Below are 22,538 nucleotides of genomic sequence, written 5' to 3'. Positions count from 1 at the left end.
CTCTTACGTATATCAATGTGTCCTAAACAACCCTTTTCTAGCACCGATCACATTTTTTGGGTTGATGATATTTCTTACAACATCTACAATTATGAACAATTGCAAACAATGTCCATAATGATGATGATGATGGCATGAATGGTGATTATGATGATAATGTAATGATGGCAATAACAATGACAAGGATGTGATGATGATGACAATGATTATGATAATGAGAATGACCTTACAATCTTATGGATTCGTGAACAATTACTAGTTTCAATACCATCTTTTGGATACGTATTACTATCATACTTTTTAGATTTTCTGTCTCTCTTGAGGTATCTTACTATAATGGTGTTGTCAACACTAGAAAGATATCTTGTTGTAATGGTGGTTCTAATGTTAGCACTAGCAAAGTTTTTGTTAAATTTTGGTTAAAAAAAACTGATTTATGCAATTATTTTGACAATCTATGTAAAAAAGTAAATAACATCCAATTATTTTGACTGTAGTCCCATTGATTATCATGAATTCACCAGTCTGAAGACCATCTTCTACATACATATTATTATTAAACTTTTTGCATTATATCCCTCTTATATCTTGTTGTAATGGCAGTAATAGCACTAGAAAAATATCTTGTTGTAATGGTGATGTTAGTATTAGCACCAAAAAAATCACTAAATTTTGGTAAAAAAAAGTTTATCATTTATTTATTTTTAATTTGGGAAATTTTTGTTTTTATATTTTTTGTTTTTAATTCTATTTTTATGCAGTAATATTTTTTTTGGTTGAATTTTGGTAGTAACTAGTTTTTGGTCTAATCATATGTATTAACCATGTTCTTTATGCTACAAGTCTAATTGTTGGGACAAAATTGCTCTTTCAAATAAGTTGCAAAAAGCATATAAATGGAAGAATAGCGATGACAACTATTTTCATTGTCCAACTGTTCAGTATATCATGTATGAAAATATTCAACATTTTTATAAACAATGGATTAGAGGTGAGTCTGTAATTGTACATAATGTTTGGATGATACATAAAAACAAAGTTTGTTTCATTGATGTGGTTAGGATCTACTTTGGATACGAAACCCTAGGTTTGGAAGTATGCAAATAATGAATTTGGTTTACCTTTGATAACAAATGAAATTTTATTTCTTTTTCCTCGTAAAACCAAGGAAGATATGGCAATAATTCTCGTTAGAAAACTACTTCTTGTTGAAGGTTTATAATTGGTTGCAAAAGTTCAACAACTGGGTATAGAAGTTTTTAGTTGCTATTAGGGAAACAATGTGATTATAGGTTTTAGCAGACATAGATCATTCTTGGTATTTGATTCACTTTGAGAATATAAGTACACCAAAGTGGATTAGGTTATGAGTGGATTGGCAAAGCAACCCTTATTTGTTCCTTTTAGTTTTTGAGATATCTCAAGTTCAACTAGTGCTAGTAAATGGTTTCAAAGATGTTTGCTAGGGTTTTTCAACAAGGTCACTAGGTCCCAATGTAACATAGATACTTCATATTTGTTGAAAAGTAAAACCCCCACATAGCACTGAATAGATCATTAATGACTACCTAGAGAACTTAGACTAAATTAATCGTGGAAGTAAAAATTACAACCAAATTAATCATGAAAGTAAGAACTACAATTGAAAAAAACACAGTTGGTAATATACTAGAATTCATCCTCGCCAAATCCAAAGTTGATGAATAATATGTTAAATCTTTAATGAAACTCATGAAAAATAATAAGCATGTTATCGATATAAGAGTGCATGAACTTGCTTAATGTATATTTGTTAATTGGAGATGATGAATATCTAAATAAAGTTGATGAATAATATGTTAAATATTTGATGAAACTCATGAAAGATAATAAGCATGTTTATCCATATAGGAGTGCACAAACTTTCTTAATGTGTAGTTTACGAGAAATTTTTCCAGCGTAAATCACAAGATATATCATTTGTTTAGGCGTTTCGAACCAACCAGTGTGGTTCATCGTCAGGACAAGTTGAAGAATCAGATCCAACTTTGCATGTTAAATAGTTTGAGCAGAGGGGATATTTGCACCTTAGCCTTAACAACCCTTGCCCAAGATGAATCTATTTAATGGACTAGCTTGGATATGTTAGGTCTTGGATTTCCAGAGTACCCAATCAATGCTTAACTCCCTAGTCCTAGCCAAAATTCACTCCTATTGAAGAGACAACTTGAACAATCTTGCTAATAAGATTAACAAGTTCGTTCCTTTTGATTGATTTACAACAAACCTTAATGCCTCTCTTTTCTTATCCTCCTCTTCCATTCTCCAACAAAAACTTATTAATCTTATATCATAAACACTTTATATAGGTAAGCATTGTAATCATTTTCCTCAACTCACACGGTACCTTTACACCTCAACCCATATAAGTGGACCTAAGTCCATGGCACAACCCATCACACTCTAAGATGGTTCTAATTGTCTCCTCAAAACTAGGACATAACACACCTTAAATGCCAAATGGTTAAGTCATCCCAAATTTGTGGGATTTTTTCCTTCATGGAACACATTCTAGCTAGTGTTGATCAAACACAATGCACTAACACCACTAACACACACTAAAAGTCCTAGATACCCTTACGCTGTGGCACGCACCCAAGCACTTCGACTGCACCTCCATAAAATGCACCTTCAACTTTGGATGTCCCAAAATAGTAATATCCTAACCCAATATGGCCTACTTGTTAGATTTGTGTAGTTCCCTCCTTATCAGATCCTTGCACCTCCTTGCACTCCATGGTAAATCTACTCTAATGGTCACCTTCCAAGTTCCAACACTTCCTTTCACATCATGACATAACCACCGATATACATTACAACAACCTTCAACTTCTTTAGTGGGTTGCACATCTATTTCACATTTCTTCTCCATCTTACAAAGTGGTAGTGCCAAGGAGAGAGTATCAAGTTGAATCAAGGATTGCTCACTTAGTACCACTACTAAGTTGCCTTCGTGCAACTTGTCAAATCCCTTAATTTTGTTTCACAACTTCTCATAGGGCTTAACTTGCTTGTATACACTTCTAAGTGAGACTACAATCCCCCAACCTCTCCTCTGCAACCCTTGTTAGAGTCTTCTTAGACGTGCAATCATGCCTCACGCTGAATATAACACTAGCATCCCAAATGTGCATGCTCATTCCATCTTTTAATGCTTCGCTGAAACCACATTATGACACTGCTTAAAATGAAATGTTTACATCTTAAGACAATGTACCTACTTTGCTTATGACAATCTAAACTATGCAAGTGGCTAAGAGAGGACTATATTTTCCCAGGATGAAAATATAGGGTCTTACAACCCCATTCACACAATAATTTTAATATATTTCACCCGAAAAAAGATACATACCCTACTCCTTTCAAATTTATCATATAATTTTAAGAAATTAACACTTGTTATTAACTATTAAATAGACTTACTATATATTCTCCTTTGTTTGCACCCACCTTATATGTAAAAACATATAAATATTTTCAATACAACCAAATTAAAATCATATTTTTCCATTTAAAAATTATTAAATTGAAATTAAAAAAAATTACACCTAATAAATATTTTATAACCTAACCAATAACCAAAAACATTATATAGTTACTTCTTTAGTGATGTGAAAATAAAAAAAATGTATTTATTGTTTTAATAACACCTAATAAACTTAAACAACAACCATAAAATTATATTATTATAAATATTTTCCAACCTAAAAAAGAACCAAAAACATTATATAGCTACTTAACTAGTGATGTGAAAATAAAAAAATGTATTTACTGTTTTTCACTATGAAATTAGCATTTTTGAAAAAGGTAAAGCTTTACTTTTCTTTACAAAACCCCTCCCAACCCAAACTTCATTTACGTTCTAGAACAAGAAGGAGGATCTGTTCGCTTTTCGCAGGGCGGGAGCGAAAACGAGATTGCAGAGATTTGCGAATTAGGGTTCACCAGTAGCAGACACTCGAACCCCACGATCGGTTCTTCAGTCCATTGACGGCGCCAAGGTATGTTCCATTTTTAACTTCAATGGATTTCCACCCGCACATTCAGTCTTCCACACAGAGAGGAGTACACGCATTTCAGGTTTCTGGTTCAAAATCCAGTGTGTTTTTAGCAGCCACTCTTGTATGTTTAGGTTTTAATCTATGTGCTGCAATTTGTTACTGTTTGCAGGGATGGCGCTGGCATTTGATGAGTACGGGAGGCCATTTATCATAATAAAGGAGCAGGAGCAGAAGACCCGAATCAGAGGCTTAGATGCTCAGAAGGCCAACATTGCGGCCGCCAGGTCCGTTGCGAGAATCCTCCGCACCTCACTCGGCCCCAAGGGAATGGACAAGATGCTCCAGAGCCCCGACGGCGATGTCACCATCAGTAAGCTTCTCTTCCATTTATTGAATCTCTATTTCTGGGTCGGTAAAACCCCTTAAAAATCTAAAAATCTGAAACTAAGTAGAATTTATTTTAAAAAACTTATGATTCGTAAGTAGCAGTTACTTTAAAAAATTTATAGGTTTTCCGAAAGGAGTGAAATAAGCAAATACTCTGCGATTTGCTTACTCTTCCTCACAAACTGTGAGGCCCGCCGAGCTAGATGCTCTACATACGACGCTGACTGCCTACGAAAGCTCCCGAATGGGTGAATGCGTTGAGATGTCACTAACATTGAGAGATAGACACTTTCCAGGGATCTACTTGGCGTAGAGGTACTTTTGGCGGGCTTTTCACTAACCAAGAAACTTCGTTTACAAATTATTTTGCTCAAAATAACACCAATTGCTCGACAGCAGAAGGTTCATAAAGAAATGGAAATAATAATTTTAAGAAGAATTTCGGAATAAAGAAATAAATTATATAAATGTCCACAAATGATGAAAGGACATTAGGTTAATGGGACTAAAACTATATATTGATGCTGGAGTGCTTAAAGGTATTCGCTGAAAAGGAGAGACTACAAATAAGATTTCAGATTTAACAGAATGACGAATGATAAAATAACAAAGGGGTGATTATCTCAATTGTTTGTAGCCAATGTTGTTGAGCATCTGGCTGGTTCTGGTTACGTGTTAGTAGGTAACCAGTTTAAATCCCCCAGATTTAGGTGCACTAGTCTATGTCAACAGTTTTACGAAGAATGCCATTCACAAATATGGAGAAGCATCTATTGGATTTCCTTATCAGATTTTCAAGGGTTTTAATAACAGATAAACCTGATACAATGAAGACGAGCATCTGGCTAGTTCTGGTTACGTGTTAGTAGGTAACCAGTTTAAATCCCCCAGATTTAGGTGCACTAGTCTATGTCAACAGTTTTACGAAGAATGCCATTCACAAATATGGAGAAGCATCTCTTGGATTTCCTTATCAGATTTTCAAGGGTTATAATAACAGATAAACCTGATACAATGAAGACGAGACTAATAGCAGAAGCCTAGAAAATAAATAAGTCCTAATTTATCTAAGCGTCAAAGGAGAGGTATGCAGGGCCATAAACCAGGCTGGATTCTATCCTGGCAAACTTTATTGAAGCTCATCGGACTGCAAAGTTTGACGGGTTACGTGTGGAAGGGAGAACCCTGGTGATGGGTGTCTGTCTAGTGTCTACAAGATATAAGCTGAGAATTATAGCTTTTGTAAGATAGCATACCTAGATGGCCTTGTGGATTATCTGGATGATCTCAACTGTGCTTGGTAAGGGTGCTTCTGAATCACTGATCGTCTGTTATTTTTGCTCATGACTGGTGCATCTACCGGGTCATCGATGCTTCATCCAGCTGAAAAAATGATGCAATCAATCTAGTGGATCTGGGTCTGGAGGACTCATGCATGTCCTGCTCTTAGAGTATTTGGTTCGCTTTACTTTGTTCTTGAATAATGAACTCTGCTTTCACTGTTGTGGGGAGATTCCGGTCTTAATGGATTTTTTGTTGTCATTTCAAAATTTGTAGTGGAGATAGTGGATAAAAGCCATGCACTGCAACAATGCTCCCAGCCAGATAATTTCATTAAATTTTGGAATCTAATAAGAAAAATCGAAATCGAGTAATAGTTTGTGTGGGAAGCAAAGAAAGTGAGAAAAAAAATCTCTTAGCTTTGAGCTTCATTTATGTGTACTTTGTATAACGGCTACTTGGTTAACTTAGTAGGTCAGTCTTTATTATCTAAAATATGCATATTGAAGATTGGATATCACGGCAGTTTCTCCCTCTCATCGCCATTGTCAACATGGTCGTCAGTGAGCATCTCTACATGAACAGAGGATCTATTTGTCCTTTTAATGTTAACAAATTTATAGTTAATTATATAATAAATATTTTGATGTACATGTACATGAGGACTGATTGGCGCCGTGAGCAAATCCAGGCAAGGGTAGGGGGTTCAAGAATTTTAAGGAAGGTTGCCTCTTGTTCATAATTGTTGTGACAATTTTTCTGATTACTGGAGGTTCAAGAATTTCAAGGAAGGTTGCCTCTTGTTCATAATTGTTGTGACAATTTATCTGATTACCTTGACCTCCCTGATTTCAGCATACGTGTAACTAGGAATGGCTATAAACCATAGTAGCAAAATTTGAATCCGAATATGTATTCAAATACAACTCAGTATGGAAAATACCTAATAAAGAAATGCAACATGGTTCCAATATGGAAATCTATATTTCTCAGTATGAAAATAAGCATTTTGTTCCATATTTTAGAAGAATTTCATCCTCAGAACACACTAAAACCAGAAAAAGCAATTTATTCTTTGAAAATTTTGCAATGTAGTTTATTTTAAAGTGTTTTCTTACTGTTATTTTTATTTTTTTGAGGTTTTTGCTCTGTTTTTTTGGGGCTTATATGTTGATGGGTATCAAAGACATTATAAGGTAAGTGAACTGTTCTGTATCTGCATTGCAGTGAAAACATACTGAATTTTGTACTGTTGCCGAATTTCCATATAATAAAGAGCAATATGACCAAATCTTGCTACTATGCTATAAACTAGATTTCCAGCATTGAAATCCCCTTGTGTATTTAGCTATGGGTCCTGTGGGTCATCTCGACTCCCTCCATGATAGTCCTTAGAACATATTCAGGTTTGTATTTGTTCAATAGAAATGTAGGGAAACAAATATTCCTTTCAAAGGTGTAAGACTCTGTCACCAAGCAATATCTAATGTGCCTAAACATGGTTCTATCAACCCTATGGTTGTCTTGTGGTATTTTTTCTTGCTTCTCTGTTCTACACTACTTGGACACTCCATAACATTTTTCTACATTTTAATCATGCTAATTATAGAATGATTGTTAATTTTAGATAACAATGGTATGTTCTTATGCTTTAGAGCAATTTACGTCAATTTTCCTTATTAGCCCAATATAAATTTCCAGATTAGCAATCACATAAATATTGAGAGTATTTGCAGATAGAACATAAACAATAAGAATAAGACAAGTCAAGACAAGAGGGCACAATATTTGGCGAATGCTAGAGAAAAACCCCAATGTGGGGAAAACCCTTTGATCAAATCTTCTTATTATTCTTCAAAAGTTCAGCACACAGAGAGAGAGAGAGAGAGTACATCATACAAAATTACTTGCCCAATCACTGTCAAAACAGTCCAGCCAAACAACAGTTAACAAGATGTTGTAACCAGAAAGTTAATGCTAGTCAAACCAACAAAAATCTCCTCCAAATGAGCTCAGCCAAACCCAGTCAATTCGGCCTCATAATAAGATCTTCATCTTCCAAATTTAGTTGAGATTTAATTTCTACACAGCTCAGCTTCATAGCTTCATTGAACAGCAATAGCAGAGCTGCTTGGTATGTTGTTACTGCCAAATCTATTACCGATGGCTCTTGGCTCTACACAGTTCATATGGCTCACGATGTATAAGACTTTGTTCCTCTGCATTATGTATAACATTAACACACAGGTCGACTGACACGTTCCTCTACAACAAAGTCAGTTTGACTGAATGGCATCAATCTGCATTGCTTCTCTGCGACATATTTTGGCATTGATGCATAGTTAATATGGAATCGATACTCCATATATATGTAATCTAACCAATAGCGTCAAAATGGCATCATCTTATATGACCATGGAAATAACTCCTAATGAAGACTGTAATCTTACAGAGACCAGCATAAATAAACATGTTGAGTTTAAGATACATAAGGCACCGTTGAGTATTTTTTAAGTGACAAGACACCATTGTTGAGAATTCGATGTTTATATGTAATCTAACCAATAGCATCAAATGGCATCATCTTATATGACCATGGAAAGAACCCCTAATGAAGACTGTAATCTTACAGAGACCAGCATAAATAAACTTGTTGAATTTAAGATCCACAAGGCACTGTTGAGTTTTTTTTTTAAGTTAGAAGACACCATTGTTGACAATTCGCTGTTTAGATTCAAGTCTAGGGCATATAGTTGGCATAGTAAGAAAAGATATGTTGCTCCCTCAGAACTCACTGATACTTCTCACTGGCACTAGCTAGTAAGGTGACTATCAAGAAGTGAAAGGAACAAATCTCTATGATACCAAAGATCATCTGACTTCACTTCTAAGGAATGTCAGACTTTTGTTGTGTCTTCAATCTCCATAATAAGTCCAGGAGTATCCACCGATCTTCATTCTCTGAAGCATTGATCTATCTCATTGGTATAATTTCCTTTGCCTATCTTCAATATCATAATCAAGGAAGAGCATATGCATGGGCAGATTGTTCTGGCAGTCAGTGATATTGTTGACATCCACTGTCAATACTATTAGCATTTCAAAATCAAAACTATCTTCTACACTTGGGGTTTCAGACGAAGCAGGGTTTCAAATCATAACCAGTCTGAAAAACCATTGGAGTTGGGGGCTCTTTGACTAGGTTCTGAAAGTGCATGCTATTTGTAAGATTGGTGTAATGAAAGGAAGGGTAAAGAGGGTATAGCCAAAGTAATTGATAGGTTTCTGGTGGACACCAAAATTAGGCTATACCTACCTTTAGTGACAATGGAATTCACAACCACCAAACCCAAATTTTATATTTTTTAGGCACTAGCTGGAGTAGTGGATAAAACCACCACTCCTTTAGATCCAAATAATTTTAACTTCTATATCGATCCATCGCCACTTTATGTTATTTCCTTGTAGACGAAGGGATGGAACTCCCTGTCTGAAACATAAAACAAAATTTAAGGAACAGTAGCATGAGTCGAGCAGTGTTCTCTCCTCTGATGAGTTGTGGCACAAAAACCGTGCATTATCTAAGTCCCTCCTCTTTAAGGTAGAACTGGGTGACTGATTAGCTGACCTGGAAAACTTCTTCATCCTCTATTGCAAAACAGAGTATTTCTATGTTAGTCAGTCGAACTCACATGGAAAATCCAATCTGTGATATGTTTTATTTCTCTAAAATAAAACAAAATTAACCATATGTTGCATTACAGATTTGTTTTCGACTTGCATCTCAATCAGCGATATTAGGCTATATAGCTCAATAAATTACTGTTTTCATTGTCACGTTCCAGGTACTCCTTTGAGATCAAGTCCTGAATTCTGGATTTTATTGCTTTAAGTTCGGGCTTGAATGTGCTTTGGAATTGTTCAACACACTCACTCAATAGTTGTTGCTGAGGTAAGATTTTTCTAGCCTTCATGATGAGAACTATTGTTGAATCTATTCAGAAATGTCTGTCTTCTTTTACATTTTCAATCACTCTATTCCTCTCATTTGCATTCATATCTGTAAGTGGAATCTTAATATTTTTCAACTTGTGCGAAAAGGGAGGATTGAATTCAAAATTATCACTTGTAGATATTGTTGCAGTGCTAGGTTCCTTTAGAAGAATCTCGATCTTGCGACATGAAACTAAATACAGAAGTTGAATAAGATCTTCATCTTCCAAATTTAGTTGAGATTTAATTTCTACACAACTCATCTTCGTAGCTTCATTGAACAGCAGTAGCAGAGCTGCTTGGTATGTTGTTACTGCCAATTCTATTACCGATGGCTCTTGGCTCTACACAGTTCATATGGCTCACGATGTATAAGACTTTGTTCCTCTGCATTATGTATAACATTAACACATAGGTCGACTGGCACATTCTTATACAACAAAGTCAGTTTGAATGAATGGCATCAATCTACATTGCTTCTCTGCGACATATTTTGGCACTGATGCATAGTTAATATGGAATCGATACTCCATATATATGTAATCTAACCAATAGCATCAAATGGCGTCATCCTATATGACCATGGAAATAACTCCTAATGAAGACTGTAATCTTACAGAGACCAGCATAAATAAACATGTTGAGTTTAAGATCCATAAGGCACCGTTGAGTATTTTTTAAGTGATAAGACACCATTGTTGAGAATTCGATGTTTATATGTAATCTAACCAATAGCATCAAATGGCATCATCTTATATGACCATGGAAAGAACTCCTAATGAAGACTGTAATCTTACAGAGATCAGCATAAATAAACTTGTTGAATTTAAGATACACAAGGCACTGTTGAGTTTTTTTTTAAGTGACAAGACACCATTGTTGACAATTCGCTGTTTAGATTCAAGTCTAGGGCATATAGTTGGAATAGTAAGAAAATATATGTTGCTCCCTCAGAACTCACTGATACTTCTCACTGGCACTAGCTAGTAAGGTGCCTATGAAGAAGTGAAAGGAACAAATATCGATGATACCAAAGATCATCTGACTTCACTTCTAAGGAATGTCAGACTTTTACTGTGTCTTCAATCTCCATAACAAGTCCTGGAGTATCCACCGATCTTCATTCTCTGAAGCATTGATCTATCTCATTGGTATTACCTCCTTTGCCTATCTTCAATATCATAATCAAGGAAGAGTGTATGCATGGGCAGATTGTTCTGGCAGTCAGTGATATTGTTGACATCCACTGTCTGTACTATTAGCATTTCAAAATCAAAACTATCTTCTACACTTGGGGTTTCAGTCGAAGCAGGGTTTCAAATCATAACCCTGCAAAAAGTTTTGAATAACAGTAAGAAGATCTTCATCAAGTTTGAGCTTTAACTAGCAGCGGGGCTGCTCCATTTCAGTAGTATGAATGACTTGTTTCAAGTATGGTAGTAAGGATGACCAGGAAGAACAATCTGTACAGAATGGAGCTGAAGAGACACAAGAATTCAAAGTTGGAGAAAATATACAACTTGTGAAAGTAGACACAGTGGCTAGCAACCAGGAACCTTCTAACATGGGTGCTCCATTGAAGATGCCTATGCTTACAGAAGGCCTTGATAGTCTTCTTGCTTGAATTCTTTGTTTGGTACTGGACTTTAGTGATCCATTAGATAAGCCAAATCTTATGGAGAGTAATGATGCATTATTTTGTTCAGGTATTGATGATTCTCTTCCAGAAAATATCTCAGAGATTTAATTTAATTTCTACACAGCTCATCTTCGTAGCTTCATTGAACAGCAGTAGCAGAGCTGCTTGGTATGTTGTTACTGCCAATTCTATTACAGATGGCTCTTGGCTCTACACAGTTCATATGGCTCACGATGTATAAGACTTTGTTCCTCTGCAATATGTATAACATTAACACACAGGTTGACTGACACGTTCCTCTACAACAAAGTCGGTTTGAATGAATGGCATCAACCTACATTGCTTCTCTGCGACATATTTTGGCACTGATGCGAGGAGAGATACATTATAGAGCTACTTAGAGGGCTAGAGGTGGATTATTGTATAACACATATGCGAGGGAGTCACACCACAATCCAAGCTTTCTCTTTTAGTAGGCTTTAGTGTGTTACTGCTGTGGCATGCATTATGGCGATACCATCCCTACAGGAGCTATGGTCATTATTAGAAAGATTTCTGGTGAGCTTAGTATGCATTGATACAGTGGTTTTAGGAGATGGTTTATAAGGAGTGCAATGCAGATGTTGAGTGTAGAAACATACAGATCACATATGGAAATTTCATTATGGCTTTCTAGTGGGAGTGATTAACTTGTTGGAGACCAGAACTTCAGATGCTACCGAATACAGAAAACACTCTAATTTGATTTTTTGCCTGCCTTTCTCGAAACCTCGTTCTGGATAATCCACTCATCGGAGGTATGAAAGTGAAGGACTTGAAATACCAACCTTCATCTCCCAGATGCTGGGAACTTGGGAGAGAATGCTGGATGGTTTCAAGATCTCACTTCTGTGGAATATGGTTTCAATATTTTCATGCTGATCCTGAGACCCCGGGTGAGCAATCTGTCATTAGCAGATCCCAGTCTTTAAGCAGTTAGTCCTGTTTGGACACTAGGAGATCCCTCTTTAGCTCCTTTTACTGCTTTCATGAACCCCACCCATCTTAGTTACTGGTTCCTTAGCTCCTTTCGGTCGCAAGAGAGAGGATACGTTACGTAACGAGTCTTTATGTGCAAGATTGGTCAAGCGAGATTCTTATTCCCGGTCAAAAGATCTGAATTCCGGGATGAATGGGGAACTGGTATTAACGTCCTCCTTTTATATCTAATTTGGCCAGTATGTGGAGCACCGGTGTGCTGGCTGATTGCTCCTGGAGCGGTAGGGCCCCTCACTTTCTTTTGTTCGGCTTTCCCAGGTGATTGGAAGATCTGGCCATAGCTATAGGAATAAGCTGGGGGCGCTCTTGCCAGCCATTGTGGATTCGGTAATTGCTTGCCATTGTGAAAAGGTTGGAAGAGCTCAAATAAGAATAGGGGTCGCCTAATAATAGTAAGTAGGGCGACGCACTAATCTGAACCTATGGATGGAATCAGCCCAATCTATCTATCCTGTTGGCCCCGATTGGAATCCTGTAGGAAAAAACTGGCTTAGTCAATCAATGCTTGAGCAGAAACATCCCTCATCTCGCCGCCCATCCGATACAGCTGGGCATCCGATCTAGGTCAGACCTCATCAAGGTGTCGAGCATCCATAAGGTAATCCGATCAATAAGCGAGAACGAGCGCATGAATGAACCCTTTATAAGTCAGGGGCCTGCCTGTCACTTCAAACATAAAATTGAGATTGATGTGCCTGGATGGATGATTTGGACTAGCTAGATGCCGGCCCACCTCCCCGCTGGCACTACTCCCGATATAGGGATTCGATCCAGCCAAAGCAGGTGCAGGGAAGAATCCAACCGGGCGATTAGTCTTTGTGTTATGAGCTTTCTTGGTGGAAACACGTACACTGGTCTATGTGCCTCACTGATTAGTAATGTTATACCATCCTGTAATAAAGAGACTATAGATATGAAACCTACTCACTATCCATGGTACTTGTTGGCTCTCTCCCTCTTTCACACTGATCTAGCCTCTAAGATCTTTATAGAAATTTCTAAGATCTTTATAGATCTTTATATGAAACCAATTCTCAGACAGAGAAGAATGGATATCATGAAGAAAACCTAAATTTTATGGCTATAGAGGATGCAATTCCCAGAGGCCAGGCCAACAAGCCCTTCTGGGCTCATGGGGTTGACTTATTGGGATATTCTTTGGGGTCCAGGAGGCATGCCAATTTGCCATTTGAAGATCCTAATTCTCCTCGCCATTCGCAAATCGTTCGTCTGTGCTTATGCTCAGAGAGGACAGCTCAGCTTGAGAATGTAAGTTGATAATCTGTACTGATAGATTTATAGATAGTTTTGTAGCATTGCTGCAAGTCAATATCCAATACTGTGTACTGTTTGATTTAGTAGTGTCAGAGAAGTCATATGGGGAGGATAGGAATTATGTTATGCGGATATGAAGTCCATAAGGTTTATTTCCTAGTATCTAGGTCAATGAAGAGGATAGGAATTGTTCTGTAACTGTGGATAGGAAGTCCATAAGGTCTATAGCCTAGTGATAGCTAGGCCATAAAGTCTATTATATTCCATGTTAATAGAGTTTATTGTCCACAAAGAGTTTATAGTCCATGAGGTCTTACATTTGTGCATTGTTAATGCCAGTAAATGCACACTAGGTTTTGTTCTCTACGTTATATCATTATAAATTAATGAACTATAAGTTCTATGATTTCATGAGTATCAATTTTGATGTTGATGGATTGCCATCACAGGTTTGCAAGACAGAAAGAACAACAATGTGTGGAGCTTTAACAGCAGCTGGGCTTAAAGCCACTTCCGTTCTCAAGGAGCTTGGCAATCGCTGGGAGCATTACTCTGTCATAACTCTGGTTGACTGCAGAAGCCTCGTTGGCAGCAGCCTATCTGATCATAGTGTTGGTAAGGTTTTGCCAATTCCATATTTGCACATTGCTTTATTTTATTTTGAATTACCACTGCTGCTTCAAAGTTTTGTCTAGTTTTCACAGTATGTTTTTGTATTTATTTACAGTTATCGGTTTCTGTAGGTTTAATTTATTTATGGCATGATTTCTTGCACTCTATGAACTGGGTTTTTCTAGTGTGAGCAGTCATGTTGTTCATGGTATATATGTTGTACAGATACACTTGTATTCAGTAAGAAAGCAATTGTGTGTGGTTCTATCAGCTACAAACAGTATTAGTATATCTCAATTTGTATACCCTTTATTTTTTTATTAATTTTCTTCTGATCAGTTGTGTGAATATTTGTATTGCTTCCCTTGACCCTTATTTTGGTTTCTTGTGGGCACGAAGGTTTCTACCATTCTGCTATTATGAATACCCATCATATCAATGAAACAGGGGACTTTTGGGAGCTGGCCAGACAATGCTCAAATGCACTTGATACATCTATGAGGAATCGAAAACATTTCACAGACATGAGTGATGTCAACTTCCTTATGTGCCAAGCAATTCAACATCCTTATTTAACTCCATCATCTTCACTTCGCACTTCACTTATGTTGTATTTGAAGGTCCCATGGTGGACGAAATGGATGAATTGAAAAGGGCAATAGGTTTAGAGGATTATATGGGATGCTCTTCTGTTCATGGAGTAGGACCTTCTCTTGCAGTTTTTGATACAGTCAGAAATGGAGCTTTGGATTGTGCATGTGTATATCCCGCATCTTTGCATTCCAGAAAACAAATGCAAACTTTAATTAACTGTATGAAGAGTATCCTCATTGGTGCTGCTAAGCTCTGAGAGAAAGTGTCAGGTGCAGACCTTGACAGAAACCTGACTGTGCAAATGGGATAAAGGATATCATCTAGGAAAATCTTATGTAGCCATTGTTTTCGTTCATGCAAAGCAGTGTTTTTTTGTAGCACAGACTTTTATCATTAAATACTACCATATGATAAACAACGATCTTATCTATCAATTTGCAAGTATTGTTTATATTTTTCCCTCATATCTTTTCAGAGTGAGAATCCCAATTTCAATTTATTGAAAATAAAAATACACAAGTGTGGCCAAGCTCGGAATCCTATTGAGACAATAAGATGCAAGAGAATACACTGAGTCCTTATGTCCTTGGAGCACCTACTACATGAGAAAATAAAAAAAAAATCACCTAGTTAATTCAAGGAAAATGATATAGCCTAAATCCAAAGAAATGCAGAGGTTCCATCTTTCCATAGGTGCATAATAATATTGTATGCATAAGAGATAACATATACATAACAAAAATTTTCTCTGCTTTCTTTTATCTGTTGTCACCCAGATGGCCCTGGTTAGTTTTGTAGTCAAAAGTGGTCAAATCTTGTAGTCAATGGCTACAAAATTATTTGATGTTGTTGTCTGACATAAGGTTGTTTGCCTGTGCTGTAGTTGATCTATAAACTGAAGTATAACTAGAGGTGTTCTAGTTTTCAGCGGATATTTTATAGTATCTGAGAATTCATATGTATAGCACAAAGAAGTTCAATGCAATTCTTCACTATTAAGAAATATGTTAATAGATAGTAACCTTGTTTTCCTATTAGTGAACAAACATTTACATTCAGTCGGTATACATATTACAGGATTTCAAAACAAAAGGCTCAGAGTCTTTATAGAAATTTCACATATGGAAATTTCATTATGGCTTTCTAGTGGGAGTGATTAGCTTGTTGGAGACCAGAACTTCAGATGCTACCGAATACAAAAAACACTCTGATTTTCTTTTTTGCCTGCCTTTCTCGAAACCTCGTTCTGGATAATCCACTCATCGGAGGTATGAAAGTGAAGGACTTGAAATACCAACCTTCATCTCCCAGATGCTGGGAACTTGGGAGAGAATGCTGGATGGTTTCAAGATCTCACTTCTGTGGAATATGGTTTCAATATTTTCATGCTGATCCTGAGACCCCGGGTGAGCAATCTGTCATTAGCAGATCCCAGTCTTTAAGCAGTTAGTCCTGTTTGGACACTAGGAGATCCCTCTTTAGCTCCTTTTACTGCTTTCATGAACCCCACCCATCTACTCCTGAACCTGGACCACCTGTAACTCCTGCTACTGATCTTTAGTCAAATCCATGAAGGGAGCATGCCAGGAAAGCATTTTTATTGTTGATGGCATAACTGTTGCAGGTCCAATTAGAGAAAAATTGTTTGATATGGACAACAACAGAAAAGATGAGGGATTCATTGACCCTGCCAAAATTGAGGGAAACAATGGCCAGGAAGCTGGAGAGAACCAAAATTTCGAAGTTGGAGAAAATATACAGATTGTGGTGAGCAAGTAGGAACCTTCCCAACTGGATACTCCGTTGAGGATCCATGAGGTTACGCCGGGATATAATATATCAACCTGTTTAAGCACCTTATTTGACCTGGACTCTAGTATTCGATCCAAAAATTCAGAACTTAGAAAAAGTTACAATATATCCCCTTGTTTAAGTATGAATGAATCTCTTCTAGAAGACACAAAGAAAAGTCGGCAATGAGAGCATTCAGGTATTGAATTTTTCATTAAACATTATTTAGAATGTATTAATACTTATAAGTATCTTAAACATGTATTTGTGTGAAAATAAATTGAATTGGTTTATGTTTAAGGACAAGGCATCCAAGGCGAGGTTAACCAAGACAAAAGTCACTCATCGTAGTGGCCAGAAAGGTTTAAAAGCACTGATAACAACCTTTGTAAGTATATTAAACATGTGATATTTTTTTAATAAATTTTGTACTAGAAGAAAGTCATTGTTATCTAATTTCTCCCTATTTACTGATTGATAGGAACTAAAATATGGAAGACCTCCAAATCATTTGGAAAAGGAGGTGCTGCAGGAAAAGAGATGGGTTGAATTTGTTGTTTGGATGGACTCCATGGTATGTAATCTTAGTTGGATTTCCAATATACTTTTAAACCAAATTTTCATTTTATTTTTTAGTACTATTAGATATTATATCTTACTTCATTTTATGGTTAACATTGTATAACAAAAACATGCGTTGTGTTATGTAATTAATACTAACATGTAATATTGATTTTTTTTGTCAGAATGCTATAGGTAATGATTGCCAAGACGATGATCCAAATTATGTTCAACATATATCAGGAGATGATGAGGATGAGGATGAGTGATGGTGGTGAAGGAGGAGATGATGATGATAGTTGCGGTGTTGGTGATGATGTGGATCAGAGTAATGAGGATGGTCAAGATGATCATGAGGATGATCTTGGTGGTGGTAGCTAGGCATGCACATGCATTGTTTTTTATGAAGAAATTATTGTGTAGAATGACATTGTTATGTTTAGATGGGTGTTGTGAATTTACCCTATATCAATGAGACATTTTGATTTTGTAATCATACGATGAGTTTGATTTATGTGTGTTGTTAATTTATCGTAGAATAACGATATTCATGAAATATTTTGATTTGTTAATCATATTTGAATTTTACTTGTTTTGATTAAAAATAATACTGATTTTATTAGTATTATGTTGCTATTTTATACATGTTTTGAAAGTTGTTAATGACACATTGTTATTTTTTTGGATGGATGTTGTCAATTTCTCTTAAATTTCTTTACAAATGATTTTGAATTGTGATATCTGCTTTAATGATATTTAGAAACTATCATATATTTCACTATGAATCTATAAAGGGGGTCATATATGTAAAGAAAAATATACTCTATATAAGAAGTCAAATGCGGATGTAACCATGGATGCAAAATTGAAAGTAAAATTGGATGTTAAACTAGGAATTAATACAAAATGCAGACAATTGACATACAAAGTGTTTTAAATTAGAAGTGAAAAATTGTGCAATAGTTGACACAAAGAAGGGAACAAAACATGGCATACAAAAGGATATCAAATTGGGCAAAAACAAGGACACATAAATGGGCACCAAATTAGATGCAAAAAAAGACAACAACTAGATGTAAAATAAGATACAAAGTTGAACGTTAAAAAGAAGCAAAAAACGTTACAAATTAATATGCCAAATGATGATGCAAATAATGGTGTAAATTTGGGATGCAAACTTGGGTGCAAAAAAGGAAAAAAAAAGATGTAAGAAAAGACATAAAACAAGATGCAAAATGGGGCTGAAAAAAGGTGAAACCAAGGATGCCATATTGGATGTAAAAAATGATTCCTAATCACATGCAAATTTAGGCTCGAACTCAGACACAAAATTATATGCAAATGTGGACACAAAATGAGGCAAAAAAAGATGCAAATTTGGATGGTGAAAACGATGTAAAACTGGACACCAAAAAAATGCAAAATTGGATGAAAAAGTCGGTGTAAATAATGGTGCAACATTGGACACAAGTAGACACAAAAAAATGGTGCAAAAAGGGGCATAAAATAGCTTAAAATTGGATGCAAAACTTGGTGCAAAAACAAATACAAAAGTAGACGTAAAAAATGGCTCTAAATTGAATGTACCATTAGACACAAAATAAGATGCAAAGGTGGACACAACATATGACTCAACATAAGATGCAAATATAAATGCAAATTTGGATGCTCAAAATGATGTAACATTAGATGCAAGAGATGGTGTTAAAAATGATGCAAAATTGGATGAAACAAATGACGCAAAATATGGTGCAAAATGAGATGGGAAAAATGGAGACAAATCAAACATAAATGTGGATGTAAAAAATGGTCCAAAAAAAGATGCAAAAATGGGCACAAAAATGGATGCAAAATTTGGTGCTAAATCAAATTCAACACATGGTGCAAAGATAGGCACCAAAGCTGGTGCAAAAATAGAAGCAAAAACAAGTGTAAGACTAGATACAAAACCTGGCGTAAGACTAGATGCAAAAACTGACACAAAATGGATGCATAAAAAGACGTTAAATTGGATTCAAAATACAGTGTAAACTTGATGCAAATGATGGTGCAAAAATGGAAGCAAAGAATGACACAAAATAGGAAGCAAAAGAGAATGAAAAATAGATGCAAAAAATGACACAAAACTAGAAGCAAAACCTGTCATAAAATAAGATGCAAATCTTGGTTCAAAATTTGACACAAAAAATGATGCATAGTTTGGTGTAAAAAATGATGCAAAATCTAGCGTGAAAAAGGATGCAAAATCAGGTGCAAAAAAGGACGCTTTAAAAATTGTACAATAGAGCCAGATTTAGCGCCAGGTTGCTCATCACAATTACAAAAAAAAATGCACTAAAATCTGGCGCAAATCGCTGGTTTTGTTGTAGTGATACCTGAAAGGGAGGCTAGACTCCACAACTAAGCCACGAGTTGAAACCCCAACCTGAGTGCAACCAATGGCTAAAGTGCCATGATACCACAACTTGCTCACCGGGAGCAAGGCCATTAATAAAACTACAGGAAGGTGAAACAATGGAATCAGAATAGGGTTTTTACCTGTCAAATAAGCAGCCAAGCCATCGACGAGTGTAACAAGTAGAAAGCCTGTGAAATGTGACCAAAACCCAGTCAGAAAACATCACTTGCAAGTTGTAAAAGAATCGTTCACAGATAGTCAAAATAAATCATACCCAGAATGACAAACCAAACCTGAGACCTCCACGGAAAACCAGGTGTATAGTAGCCACCAGGTCCAACGATGAACATTCATATAACTAGCAAATGATAGAGGACCAGAACTAGAGAAGAACCAAGAGGATAACAGGCAACAGAGACCCATCTTCTTCCAGAGCTGAACCAGATGAGCCATAGAGGAACGAAAGGATAACTCAAACAAACAACAAATAAAATTAGCCCAGGTCGAGCCATACCATAGATGTTGTGCTCACACAAAACGAGGCCAACCTCAGGGCAGAAGAGCATTGAAGACACCATAAACCCTCACCAAACCTCGGTGTCTGCCGGTGCGGAAAGGACCAAGGATGGGCCAGCTGCCATGTAAGTCTTGCCACACAACCATCTCGGGATCACCATCAAAATTCATTGGACCTATTCACCCTCATTCCAAACAAAAATAGTACATCATTGTGTGCATTGACTATTTGACTAAGTGGGCTGAAACCAAGGCAATTAAAGTAGCAACAAAGGAGAAGGTAGCTGAGTTCCTAAGGGAAAATGTATTCTACAAATTTGGGTACCCTAGAGAGCTGGTCACAGAACAAGACAACTAGTTTACTTCCAACACGATTGAAGACTTGCTCAGCCAGCACAAGATCAGGCACAAAATGTCCACTCCCTATCATCCACAAGACAATGGGCAAGTGGAGGTGACCAACAAAGTGGTGGAGGGTATCTTGACTAAAGTGGTAAGCAACAATAGGAAGGATTGGGAAAATAGATTGGTTGAGGCCACCTAGGCCTATAATAACACTTGGAAGACCACCACTAGATTCACACCCTATGAGCTGGTCTATGGGAAAAATGCCCTGTTGTCCATTGAATTTGCATATAACACATTAAGGATGGAAGCCCAACTAGATCTAGATCTTAGTAGTACATAAAAAGAGAGATTGCTCTAGTTGAATGGTTTATATGAGTTCAAAATGCAGGCCCTCCTACATACAGAGGTAATTCAACTTCAGAGGAAGGTCTTGCATGATAAGAACATCAAGGAAAAACAATTTCAAAAGGTGATTGGGCTTTCTTATATGATTCTAGGTATAAAGATTTCAAGGGAAAGTTAAGGACAAGATGGCTAGGATCTCATGTTGTAGAAAGATGCCATGATAATGGCTCAGTACAGATCAAAACCATATATGAAGAGGCTATTCCTTTACTTATTAATGGACACTAATTGAAAATTTACAAGAGACCATTGTCAAAACAAGAGTTCATTGATGGTATCATAAAAACAATGATGGTAGTGGAGCAAGTTTTAGCTCCTACCTCATCAAATCACTAAGAAAAAAAAAAGAAAAAAGAATAAGGACTCAGGTGAAAACCTCCATGAGGCGCCTGAGTCCCACTATCAGGTTGAAAACCTCTTGGGGCGGCCCAATGGTGTCAATAAAAAATAAAAAATAAAAAAATATGAGAATAAAAAGACCCCTGGGTGAAAACCTCTTTTGAGGTGCCCAAGGCAAACATCTAGGATGAAAACCTCTCAGAGGCGGCCTAGTTGTTTTTTTTTTTTAAAAGGAAAAAGAGAAAAATCATGAAAATTTCTATTTTGCAGGTTAGCAAGAAGGACGATTAGAGAGCAAAGGAGGATCACAAAGAGACCTATTTCACTCACATTTTTATTTTCCCACTCATTGTCATTCATCACTCCACCATTTCTTTCATTTTTTTCCACTCTTTTGCTTTAGTTTACAAGGGGACTGTGTTTTCTACAGGATCCCCTGTAAACCTATAAGATCCCTTGAAAACCTACAAGATGAACTTGTAGGAATTACAGTGACCTAGAAATCCTATAGGAAGCGACCCTAGGGCGAAAAAATGACCTTCTATGCCAACAAAATAGCACCCCTACATCAACATTCCATTACCATACCTATGTTCACCTTCATCACCCGTGCATTCAATGCTAAACAAATCATTTTAAAAAACTAAATAAAATCACTCTCTTCGAAAAAAGAAGGAAACAGAGAGCAATAGGGAGCATCACCTAAGTATTCCTCATTCTCCACACTCCTAGTCTCCCTCTCCATCCATGTTGCCATCCTCAAAATCCTAGCAGAGTGTATGATTAAGAGTTCTAAGGGAGAAGCAGCTACAGGACATCCTGTAGCAGCCTATCCAATAGAATACAAATCATAAGAATAGCAAGCTTCCAGCATGATGATCCAAGAGCAGGAGGGATTCCAAAATAGCAGCAACACCATCATCCTCAACACCAAGTACATGCACAACAAAGGAATCATCAGAGAGCAACAAAAAAGGGAAGAAGAATAGCATGCAGCCAATACACACAGCAAGCACCTCCGGTCTTCAACAACTGCAGCAAGGTATTAACACCACAGGTAAGTATCCCACTCACTCTCTCATGTGCATAATGTATTCAAAATATGTAAAGGTTATGAGTAAGTTGGTTTACAAGAGAAAGGTGGCCAGTTAACTTGGCCACCTTCGATCAATCAACAAAGACAAAACAAGTTGTCCTCTCACACATGGCAACAGTCAACTCAAAAATAGAAAGGAGAAGGACAAACTAAGTTAAGGCTATGGATGCATGAAGTGGTAGTTGATTACGAGGAGTTGGGAATGATGAGGTGGTAGTGGGGACC

The 22,538-nt window shown here is 36.7% G+C and overlaps 1 protein-coding gene across 8 annotated transcripts; it reads left to right on the top strand.

The window, feature by feature from the left end:
• Positions 1 to 3,872: 3,872 nt before the first annotated feature.
• Positions 3,873 to 17,707, top strand: LOC149160415 (uncharacterized). 8 transcript variants are annotated; one of them, XR_016261800.1, is made up of 6 exons: positions 3,882 to 4,040; positions 4,210 to 4,448; positions 14,103 to 14,268; positions 16,952 to 17,038; positions 17,132 to 17,224; positions 17,397 to 17,467. XR_016261800.1 is itself a non-coding variant. In XM_089436710.1 (5 exons), the coding sequence occupies exons 2-4, from the start codon at positions 4,212 to 4,214 to the stop codon at positions 17,197 to 17,199; spliced, it is 471 nt and encodes a 156-aa protein (XP_089292836.1). In that variant the 5' UTR covers positions 3,882 to 4,040; positions 4,210 to 4,211; the 3' UTR covers positions 17,200 to 17,224; positions 17,397 to 17,467. The 8 variants fall into 8 exon arrangements, 7 of the variants coding, with proteins under 7 accessions (XP_089292833.1, XP_089292836.1, XP_089292837.1 ...); XM_089436710.1 differs by lacking the exon at positions 16,952 to 17,038; XM_089436707.1 differs by lacking the exons at positions 17,132 to 17,224; positions 17,397 to 17,467 and having other exon boundaries at positions 3,873 to 4,119; positions 14,665 to 17,000.
• The last annotated feature ends 4,831 nt before the right edge of the window (positions 17,708 to 22,538 follow it).

Source organism: Pinus tabuliformis, chromosome 5_2 (assembly GCF_031772625.1).
Source record: "Pinus tabuliformis cultivar Carrire ecotype Pingquan chromosome 5_2, CPIR1, whole genome shotgun sequence".
NCBI classification, from domain to species: Eukaryota; Viridiplantae; Streptophyta; class Pinopsida; order Pinales; family Pinaceae; genus Pinus; species Pinus tabuliformis.
This window is presented reverse-complemented; position numbering and strand designations above follow the sequence as displayed.

Coding starts and splice junctions, on each gene's coding strand:
- LOC149160415 (XM_089436707.1), top strand. CDS start 4,212: ATGGCGCTGGCATTTGATGAGTACGGGAGGCCATTTATCATAATAAAG. Junction 4,449..14,102: donor TATTGAATCTCTATTTCTGG/GTCGGTAAAACC, acceptor TTGCCATCACAG/GTTTGCAAGACAGAAAGAAC. Junction 14,269..14,664: donor CCTATCTGATCATAGTGTTG/GTAAGGTTTTGC, acceptor GTGGGCACGAAG/GTTTCTACCATTCTGCTATT.